Source organism: Salminus brasiliensis, chromosome 20 (assembly GCF_030463535.1).
Source record: "Salminus brasiliensis chromosome 20, fSalBra1.hap2, whole genome shotgun sequence".
Classification (NCBI taxonomy): domain Eukaryota; kingdom Metazoa; phylum Chordata; class Actinopteri; order Characiformes; family Bryconidae; genus Salminus; species Salminus brasiliensis.
In genome coordinates this window covers 30231721-30243206 of record NC_132897.1, presented here as the reverse complement: position 1 = coordinate 30243206, position 11486 = coordinate 30231721, and the positions used below count along the sequence as shown (strand labels likewise).

The window sequence follows — 11486 nt, the reverse complement described above, 5'->3', positions numbered from 1 at the left end:
CCTATATATACACAATAGTCTTTTATTTTCTCAGAAACAGACTGAGTGAGTGAAAAAGAAGACTCAGGGATGAAGACAGTATTGGCACATTACCAGTTTAAACAACTGTAAATGTGAAGTGAGTTTTTTTTTTTTTAAATAAAATGTTAAACCATTGTGAGGAAAACAAGCAAAGTGGTTAATTTCAGTCCGTCATACTGCATTGCTAGTAAATTGGAGGCCATTAAGATCACTACATTTGATGCTTGAGCATTTAATGCAATCTAAATGTTTTGTCCCATGTTTCCACAAAGGCTACAGAATAATTCAAAGCATTCTGTTGTTGGAGCCTCTCATTCACCCTTCTGCATTGGTGAAAGAATAGACTACAGACTAAGTAGCTGTTTGTGTGCAGGTATTGGTGAATCTTACAAAACAAAAACTCAATTAATCTATCTATTAGACCAACATTTGAGTGGTAAAGTAATATGCAACAATTTTGATTATATGATTTTAGCACTAAAAACCTCAAACTATCATCTATTAAAAATACATACAGACAACCTTACACTGTCCAAATCCAACATGGAATTACATTTACATTTGTACATTAGCTATACAATATTGACCTTTGTTTATTATTAATAAACTTGTAAGATGATGCTATACAAATGTCTTACCAAATGCAGTGTAACATCAAAGCACATTCATTGCTTTGTGTGCAGTCAAGAAAAAAAAATCTAAAAGACCTTTCTAAAAACCTTGCTCAAGCCTTTGATGACACTACTGCACTTATGGCATGAATGAGCATAGCAACATATTATTCTACCAGCCAAAAGAGTGTCTATTGGTTTTCACTAATAATTGCATATAAATATATTTCAGGATAACATAGCACAGCAAAAACAAACTCTCGAACAAAAAAGCAGAAAACTGTCAAGTAAGTAATTTTAAAACAATCATTATGAATCATAACCTCACCATTTGATATGGGTCAGAAGATAAATATAATCCCAACGTTGACCTTTTTGTAACTCAATGTACACTTTATACATACAAAGTATGATCACAATGTTCACCCATTGCATATTCACTTACACTGGCAAATGATATCCCATACAGGACAGTTTACAACAGAGCAGCAGCTTTACATTGTAAAACTGATTGACTATAGCCAAAATACTTAACCATAAAACTAAAGAAACAGTTATACCATCCCAAACTTCTAAACTGCTTTATCTCTCTCTCTCTCTCTCTCTCTCTCTCTCTCTCACACACACACACACACACACACACACAGTAAACAAGCTCTCATAGTTGACAAGCAGTTTGCACACACTTGTATGAGTGGATAGGGAGGATAAAACCATGGTCAAGCAATAAAAAATATTTTTCAGAAGTGTGGGGGGAGGAGCAATCAGTCTTGTTGAGGTTTGAGGTTTTGTGTGTGATATCTGGGGTTCAACGTAATGATAAAATATGACCATAGTACTAACCAGTTTTCCTCATGTCCCTCCGTCATTTGAGCCACTCCACTTAAATGAGTCCCATTAAGAGTCCAGTGGACTGCATAAACACTTTCTTGGTGTTCATAGTGGATTTTGTTTCTGTAGATATTTCTGTAGCACCATAGGGTCTACTGTTGTCCACTTACAACTTTTGAGCTTTTCAACTTTGACTACTTTATTCCATCCTCTTCTGTTATGAATCAATGTTGGCATTTGTTTATTAAAAAATACTCCAGCTTTTCTTCATTTTTCAATCTAATCTCTATTAGCATATCATCTATTAACACAATCATTTTTGTCCTATTCCCAGGGGACACTTAAAAAAAAATTATAAATAAAAATAATAATTTTAAAAATATTCATTTATGCAAAGCACATGCTTTTGTAAAATATTTTCATGACATTTTCAGTCAAGGTATTTTATAATTAAGCTAAAAGAAAGAAGCCTTCTAGAAGGAAAAATGTATGACAATTTGTTACCAGAGGCATGAGTGGTAAGTCTTCACAGGCTCTGCCTGATTGTGTATGGATAATAAAAGGCGAAAGTAACTAGAACTGCATTTTTAGTGTGTTGCTGCAGTCTCTGATAAAACATTATATATAACCATGTAAATGAGGCTTTCATTTGTGCCATTGAATCATATCATACAAGTATGGCAAATAGAGATTAGGCTGAAAATGGTAGAATAAAATGTTATTGACTAAAACCCAACCTCCTGTCCTTGCTTCAGACAGTACGTTGGGCCTTCCACTTCTAAAGGTCCAATATCACTTTCTCTGACCACTTTGTCCCTGAATCACTCCTGTCCTTTCTTTCCCTGCTCCTTCAAACACCTTTCTTCCCTCTAGCTTTTGTGGTGAAAAGAGCGTGACTCCAGTTTGGAGGTGCTGCTGCGCCCCCAGCAGCCGGCTGCCAGGCTCATGCTCCGCTGTGCCTGGCCACGCTCCACCCGTTCCGTCTGCATGCGCTCACCGTCTGACTGGCTTTGTGTGCGCTCCGGCTTCACATGAACACTAGTGGGTGAGCTGGGCGCTGGCTGAGAGGACATGCTGCGCAGGACATGGTTGCGCTTGCGCAAGAAGTCTGTGTTGGCGCCCAAACCGAAGCTGGCCTTGCGCAGGACCATTCGCGTGCTGCTGGCTTTGGCCGGACGGGAGCGCTGGGTATACTCGAGCTGAGAGAGGTGTGCCGCATAGCCATCTGTTATGAACTGAAGAAAGAAGCACGAAAATGATTGAGATGATCTTTGATTGAGATTGTCACCTCTTTTGATAATACAAGGCATTATAGATATTGTTTTTATTAGAACTTAATTGATGACATTATACAGGAAGGGTTCAGTACTTGGGTCAGTTGTGTTAGATTAGGGGTGGAGCTAAACTCACCAGAACCAGGATTGGGTACCTGGGTCACACAGCTTTTAATTCATTCTTATATTAGAATTATCTATAGCTTCTTTCATCATTTGAACATTTCTAACATTTCTTAATTTTTTCAAGAAATGCTGGCTTCCTACTAATGATGTGAAACAGGTAACGTTGATTTATTTGCAAAGAAGTTATATTTTTGAAAACATCAATGCCAAAATGTCAATGGCAGTGTACTTTTAAATTCCTATTAGTTTCATGCAAACCATTAGGATAGAATGGGAGGTATACCTGGCATTGATGCAGCATCTTCTTAGATGGTCGACCAACAATGTAAATCTGAGAGGGAGACAGGCCGATGCAAGTGTACACAGAGATATCTTTAGTGGAGCCGTAACCTGCACAGGCTTTCATTTGCGCCTGTAGAGACAACAGAATAGGGCTTCATGACACCATTCACAAAACAAGATCTTCACTCAAACATTTTCATTCAAATCTACTCATCAACTCCTACAGTGCATTTGTTTACAAACTTTTAACGTTAATGTGCATGGACACATTATTTTTCTAAAAGCTTGTATGTGCCAAAACAGTGTAAAAGCTGTAAAATGCCCTCGAGCTTCACTAGCATATGTAATTTTTATCTATATAATTTCTTATTTAAAAAACAAATGTCAGATTCCTTCAAATAATTGGCACGTAGGTTTTGTATCTGCTGACATTATGGTTTATTGTACTGCAACATCAAAAATGATAAATCTGATAAATGACTGATTTTTTTATTTTTTTTTGTAATGGTCATATCCTGCAACACAGCACACCTCACTGATAAGTGACTTCAGGAAGTTTGTCTTGTGTCTTAGAGGGTCATGGACAAGGCCATCACAGAAAGACACAATGCCATGTGGGAAGTTGTGCTGGGACAGCCAGGCCACTACTCGCTGTTTTTGCATGTCTGGTCGACCAGTCACGTAAATGATCAGATAACCCAGGTCTTGCCAGTGTCTACAAAGAGTAATAGGAGAGAAAGTTGTAGTGCTGAAATTTTAGGAAAGGTTTTAAATCCATAGGAAACCAAAAGTCTAAAACTAAAATGATTAACATGACAAGTGATTTCAGACTTTTAAACTGTACTTACTATACATGGCATTCATAGAAGCATCTTTCTACAAAATCATTTGTAGTGGTATTATAAGTCATTAAACAATAACTACTGCAATCACTATTCTATAAAATAAGTAAAGAGACAGATAGTAAACATTTTATATTTTATTACTTTTACTTTAAAAAAAAATAATATTAGATAAAATTGCCATGTCGTTGGTATATTACTTGCATTCAAAATGTGCACTTCATTTGTGTGTATGCCTGTGTGCTACCATACCTCACCACATCCACTGCCCCTGCACGCACTTTAGGATCACTGCCCATGATGGACACACTAGCAGCAAAAGAGCCATCAATGCTAAACACCACAAATTCAGTGGCAGGTGGGAGCACTGTCAGATAACTGTCAGCAAATGTGTGGTCACCTCTGTAACAAAAAAATCAGGATGCTAATTTCAACATATTTAAAACTGCTTAAATTATTCAAATATTAATGGGCCTAGAGTACAGAATACTCAAATGCATTTGTTCTCTCTGCTGTCTCTAAGTGTTAATATTATCATATTCATTACATTATGATTATGTTAAAAATATGACTAATTATACAGCTCAAGTTTATACTGTTCATTGAAATACAAGTAAATAAACTCAGGAGTACCTCTACACCCAGCATGCCATTTTTCACCTAATCACCAGTTATTTACCCTCTCTTGCACTGAACAGTGCTCTAAATTACACCACATCCCAACACAAAGACATTGTTTTCTGAAACCAAAAAACAAAAACCTCAAAATCTTTGAGAGAACAGTGTTATAGTGACTGTGCATTACTCCTAGTGCTGTCCTTGACACTGCTAGAGCCAGAGGGCAAGCGGCGGAGTGTTCTGAATATATGTCAGAATTTGATCACTATAACTCATTAAAGACCAGTTCTATCTACCAAAAATTATTTTGGAGCCATGATTCAGATTCTAAAAGATTTTTACAAAGTTATGTTCATGATATGATGCTTTTGCTAGGAGCATATCTTTAGTAAATCTTCCTACCTTACTACCATCTTAATTGGGTAGACCCCAACACCCAGTCGTTTGCCCTCTGGCTCTGGAATGGTGTAGAAGACACGGCCGCTGCTGTTGGTCACCTCTGTATGAAGATATTCCCAATCCCCTGAAGGTGGCTGGGTCATGATAAGTATATCCACCTTAACACACAAATGTGCACAAATTAAGTAAATAACAAACAGTTCATCCTTTATTTGTATAATATGAGGTGTGCATGCCTGTGCCAGATCCTTGGATAAATGCAAAATTCAATGCAAAATCAAATCTTGTTTTTACAATATTTACAGTTCCATCCTGAACCCACCTAATACTTGATAATTAGTGGACAATATGATTTAATGATAGATGTAATACTTTAGAAGTGCTTACAGAATGACATTAATGCTTCTGGAAGCTTAATTGCCTTTTGGTGCAATGTTTGAAAGCTCCTCCAACAAAACTATGAGGGTACGAAAACTTAATGGTACATTAAAATTTAATGGCAAAAAATTACAAAATCCCATAAAAATTTAATGATCCATTTTAGAAAATGTCCACTGCGATAAAATATACAACTGTATATTTCTGTAGTGTAGAAAACAAATATAAGCTGGACAGTGTGCATATTTAGAAATGCTTTATCATTTGGTGCGTGGTTCAGTAGCTCACCTTCTCACCAGCCAATGTAACCATGTCAAGTGGTCCGTACATAAAACGCCCAGTCACAACTTTCTGTCCATCTTCTGTGAACACTGCATCATTTACTCGATGATTAGCGGTCACATTCTGCCGATCAAACAAGAGCATCAATAAAATTCAGTTATGGAGATGAGACAGTAAGTTCTATTACCATTCAAAGTTTGCTGCCAAAAATGATTTCCTCTGAACTACTCACTCTGATCTTTACGTGAGTTCTCTTCCTCATCCATTTCTCACGTGGCCTAGAGGGTGTAAACTCTGACACTTCTCTGCCATCCAGTTCCAGAATACTGGAATTGTCATGCCTCATGACCTAAGTTGGAAATACCAGGGTAAAACAAATAACAGTGTATTGTACTAATGTGACCATGCCTTTGTATTTGTGTCTTTGTCCAATATTCCTATGGAATGTAGGTGTTAGGCTATTTATGATAAGCAGCTAAGGATTTCAAAATGTTACAAAAGTATTTGGGCATGTTGTAATATAGAACATTTTATATAAGCTACTCAATGACATGATGTACAGCAGGTTCATTTTCCACTGACATCACTTATAGCTAGGTTTTTCCATTCCAGCATAGTTTGGTGATTTCAAACACACCTGATTCAACTGTTAGTGGGTGTGTTATAGCAGAGAAATGATTCAAACGTGCTGAACATGCTGAGCCTTCTAAGTGTCTTCTGCAATTGGCTAACCCTGTTGTATAGTGTAGGAAAAGTTGGCATATTGCCTAAATTGAGATACAAGGCTAGTTTGGTGTTTCTTTCTTTAAAGAAACACAGCCAAGATATGTTATTTTCTTAACCTTTATGGAACCCTGCCTTATGTTCTATTAGCCCAAGTTTGACCTCACCTGTCTCAACAAGAAGGAGACAACATCTGTGGACTCCCAGTATGAGGCATGGAAAAGGTGGGGCAATGCCACAGTTGGAAAGGCTGTTAGGGCATCAGGACAGTAGAGAGCAAAATCCAGACGCTTAGTGCCCCACCAGCGGGCGGCAACTATTAAAAATGGTACGAAAAGGTCAGGCTTAGGTCAGAACCAAATGTTTGCAGTTACACTGCCAGTGAGATAAGAACAGTTCTCATTCCATGAGTTAAACATAATTTAAATGGTATGATATATATGTTAATATACAGATGATACTAGCAGTGTATTGTTACTCTCTTTAAAACACAACAAATACAAAGCAAACAGTTAACTGTTCCCACTGTAACACACTTAAAGAAAGAAGTAGTTAGTATTATGGACCCATTTCACAACTTACAGTTGCTTGCAAAAGCCTGGGCACACCTGGTCTGTTACTGAGTAGCTAGGTGAGTATAATAAGACCTGATTTCCCAAAAAACATAGTTAAAGATGACACTATTCTTTAATATGTAAAGCAAGAATATTTTTCTATCCATATTTTACAGAAAAATGTGGGCACTCTGTGTAGTAATTAGTTTGGCAAATATCACAGCTTCTAAACACTTTTTGAAGCCAACAAAAAGTCCTATTAGTTGTTGTTTTGGCAATTCTTTCTTGGGCGGCCTTACTGCGCTGGTCGTTTGATGTCTATCCACAGATTTGCAGTAAGCGGACTGCAAGAGCCATGGCAAAACCATCTGTTGCATCTGTTGATTGTGGAGTTAGAGGCGTGTTTAGGCTCACGATTTGGTTGTAGAAGCCAGTCTCTTCCCATCTTAAGTTATTTTACAGACTGTGCTTCCAGAATTGCTTGTATTTTATTGAATCAATTTCCCCTCTACCAGTGTATATAGCCCAAAATATTCTCCCTTGTTTAACTATGTGTAATAGTTAAAGGTGTTCTTTTCATGAAACTCTGCACTCTTTTGATTACTGATTCATTTTAGAAGTGTTTTGGTTTAAAATAATTGGACACAATCAAAATGAGTAAGAATGCTGATCTGGTATCAGTTAAATGCCTTTTGCACAACAGTGAATTAAATTAGACAGCAAATGAGAGATAATCTTAGATCAAACCTTTACGCTGATATGCTTGATCAATTGGGCCCAATGACTGGCATAGCCCTAACCAGCTAATTAAGAGTCTGAGACTTTGGTTAAGGATACAAGAGCTCAAAGCTGTTGGGGTGGTCGAACCTGGTTCTCCTTTCCTTTTTTCATTCTAAAATGAAAAACAAAAGTAAGAACTTAATCTTAAAATATTAACTTTATTCTTGGAGATCAGTTTATCTTCTACTCACTTAACTATTCATACTATCAGATTTTCCCTAGTGTGATCAAACCCTTGCATGCCACCCTGTGTTTTTAAAGCAAGAATTGTGGATTCTTTCAGAATGATTAACTTTTTAACTCACTATTCACTACACAGCGTTTGTTATATTGTGAACTGACTGGGGAAATTACGGGAATCTATCTAATTTACAAGATGTAATATCTATTATTCTAGTATTCTACTATTTGTATCCACAATGCTGTGTGTATAAAATGAGTCCATTAAAGAAAGCAATAAAGTGTCTCTTTATTCAGACTTTGAGCTGAAAAGTGTTGATTTTTAAATAGGATTTAGGAATAGTGGTTAGTATAAATGCCATAAAAACATGTTATTCAGCAGATTCAGCCACAACAGATTAACCAGGACAGAAATACACCAAGATATCTCAACCACAAAAGAGTAATTTCAGAAAACAATGGCAAAATATCCTTCTCCACTGATCATTTGACAAATGCTGAAAATTTGAAAAACAAGAGAAAGCAGTAGGTACAGTAGACAACTGTGGAAAATCCCAGATATATTACCAAAGTTTGAGAATGAACGTTTCAGTGTGTTCTTGTGTTATATAAGAAGCTCTTTTTCATGGCTGTTTAAACAATCTTTTTGACCTTATTCAGAAATGACACAAACTACAATGCCTGTATGATATGAAAATCCTAATGACAAAGGACAGTATGAAGACGCTTTTGTTTCATAACGGCTTCATCTAGTGGCTTAAACTAACACAATTTGGTAGAAAGACTTGTTTGCGCACCATGAAGAAACTACATAATTAGAATATTATTCTATTCGTCCTTACAATGGTCATAAAGGTTTGCAGATAAAAGAGAGGTTTGTTAGGTTGTCAAGTGGAAGACAGAAGGCCAGCGGTGGCTATTGTCCAGTTCTGAATACCTTGCTCAATGTCCGGCTGTGAGTCCATAGACACCAGATCACACATGGCAAAATCCAAAGAAGCTGTGTTGGTTCGCTGAAAACCCAATGGAGAACATGGACCTGTCTCAGCATCCGGTTCTAGATCAGGGGCTGGATCTAGTTCTGGTGCTGGCAAGAAGATGCTCCTAGCCTTTCTATATGACTTGGGAGAAGGGCTTCTTGGGAACAACTTTTGGGACGTCAAGGCAAGTTGAGCCAAAAGGCTGGATTTTTTGCTTTTATTTACTTGGCTTGTGTTGGCTATGACAAAAGACATCAGAGAATTAAATAAATGTAGATGAAAAAATATTAAAGGATTTGACATCTACCAACCAATCGCTCATTAGATTGATTAAGATGCATTTATACTTTGTTTTAATGTTCAAAGTTTTTGATACAGAAAGCAAGTAAGGCCAGTTAAATAGGCTAATATGACTTTTTGCATGGACTGCCATACCCTTGTATATTTACAGAATTACATTTAAACAAGACAATGAACATAGAACACTGGACTAAACCCTTTCTCAACTGACTATGAGGCAACGTGTTTGTTGTAAAGGGCATGTATGACAAAAAAAGGGTTCACGTGATTGCAAATGGGTGATAGAGCAAGAATGTAAGACAGAAGGAGAGGGTGAGGGAGAGAGAGCGAGAGAGAGAGTTGGGAGAGTTGGGGGCAGAGCAATTTTTAATAAAAGCGTTTTTTTTGGGAGGGGGTAAGTTTAAAAAAGAGAGTTGGGAGAAACAGAGGGGGGGCAGCGGAAGAGGGGGAAGAGAATGAGAGAGAGATACTGAGGAGAGAAGTGAGAAAGCAGGGCATGAGTTGGGCACACTTACTGTTGGCTATGTTGGAGGCAGTGTAACTGTCTGCCATCCCTGAGACCTGGCTGGCAATGCTGACCTCACTGGCACGTCGTACTGGGCCCAGGCACTGAGGGGCCATAATGGGGGAAGAGGGGTACGAACTGTCCATGAAGACACCACCATGAGACTGAACAACATCCGCTAGTGAGTCGAAACAAGGAGAGACCATTAGACACACTCTCAAAGACTCCATAAACACACACACACACACACACACACACACACACTCAATGAAGAGATGAAGAGGGTATACTACATGGTGAATTTGGCATTGTAATAGTTTGTGAGCCTTTTTATTTCTATTAAATTATGTTTACTATGTTAAGCAACCCTATAGATTAGTCAATTTGCCACTGACATTTGGCATTTTTAAAGGCTGAAATAAATGTTTTGTTGGAAACTAATTTTTTATTTAATTTTCTTTTTAAATGTTTGGGTTATTAAGGAACTGCTTTAAACCATTAGGTTCCTTACTCATGCTCTTTACCAAGACTGACACAGACACTAAACCTTCAGTGGATAATACCACTCCCCCCCTTTCTTCAACCCAATACTTATCAAGACAACTTCATAACTTACATTAATACCTCATATTCCAACAGATTTTTCATTCCCCTGGTCTACAAGTGAACTCCACACCATGACGCAAATGCTTTTTATTCCACAGTAAATGCATCTTTACATTTCTTTAATGTAAAACTACAAAGTACTTGAACGAACTGTTGCTAGCCAACTCCAGTGCTAATCATCAGCCAACAGCCTTTTTGAACCATTCCAGTCTGGATTCCATCCCTCCCGTAGCACAGCAACTGCCTTAATAAAGATCACCAATGAACTACTAGTGTCTGCGCATGCTGGTGCTCTTAGCATCATTTTGCTAGTTAACTCGAGCGCAGCCTTTGATACGGTGAGTCACTCAATCTTCTCCAATCAAGGCTGCATGATCTGGATGCATCAGAGCATGGCCCTGAATTGGTTCAAATCAACTGACTGACAGAAGCAGTTTGTGGTCATTGATGGCCTTGGTGGCTTAGTCCTTGGACCTATTTTGTTTATGTACATGCTTGTACATAAACAATTTTATTGGTCATATAATATAAACATTATATTGGTCATATAATATGTAGGTTCAAGCTGAACCCTTACTGTTATGTGGACAACAAACATATCTAATCTATTTGAAATTTACTCCTTAGCTAGAAAACTGATTAAAAGCCTGGATGAAGCACAACTCCTCATGTCAAATTGTGAAAAAACAGAATTAATTATTACAGGATCCATACCATAACTCTCTCTCTTTCCATTTGCAATATAACTGTGTTGACTATCCAACCTACATGGCTATAACCTATAAAATATTTGTATTCATCTCATGAGTTATCAATGGAAGGGTGTGTTAATGAACTTTTATCAGTTGTAAATATGAAAACCCAAACAACTATATGCAGCCTTTCGAAATATCTGCACATTGGTTTATAGCTAATAATGGCTCTTTTATGACATATTAGTAAGTTATTATAAAGTGATATTAAGTAAAATATAATACAGTATTGTTATGTTCAAGGACAAGAATAAGGCAACACTGATGCTTCTCATGGCCCTTTTGGAGGTTAGATCCTTTTCTAATCTGCCGTGATCACTACACCAGAAGCATGTTGCAGATGCTATTGAATGTATACAAATGTTAATGTATGGTAGGCAGTGTTCAGAAATGATATATATAAATTATATAAAAGTAGCTCTTTTTGAGAAACTTTGAAGAC

The 11486-nt window shown here is 37.3% G+C and overlaps 1 protein-coding gene across 14 annotated transcripts in view; it reads right to left on the bottom strand.

Moving 5' to 3' along the window:
- Nucleotides 1-237: 237 nt before the first annotated feature.
- LOC140541777 (membrane-associated phosphatidylinositol transfer protein 2-like) overlaps nucleotides 238-11486 on the bottom strand; it is a 70633-nt gene continuing 59384 nt past the window's right edge. For 9 of the 14 annotated variants that reach the window (XM_072664550.1, XM_072664549.1, XM_072664548.1 and 6 more), the window contains 10 exons: nucleotides 9697-9864; nucleotides 8839-9120; nucleotides 6555-6703; nucleotides 5897-6013; nucleotides 5671-5787; nucleotides 5008-5162; nucleotides 4240-4389; nucleotides 3677-3860; nucleotides 3147-3275; nucleotides 238-2698 (listed from right to left, as the gene is read on the bottom strand). In XM_072664550.1, the coding sequence (XP_072520651.1) occupies nucleotides 2333-2698; nucleotides 3147-3275; nucleotides 3677-3860; nucleotides 4240-4389; nucleotides 5008-5162; nucleotides 5671-5787; nucleotides 5897-6013; nucleotides 6555-6703; nucleotides 8839-9120; nucleotides 9697-9864 (1817 nt within the window). In that variant the 3' untranslated portion in view covers nucleotides 238-2332. The remainder of the gene's footprint in view (nucleotides 2699-3146; nucleotides 3276-3676; nucleotides 3861-4239; nucleotides 4390-5007; nucleotides 5163-5670; nucleotides 5788-5896; nucleotides 6014-6554; nucleotides 6704-8838; nucleotides 9121-9696; nucleotides 9865-11486) is intronic. The other 5 variants (XM_072664557.1, XM_072664559.1, XM_072664558.1 and 2 more) reach the window with 2 other exon arrangements.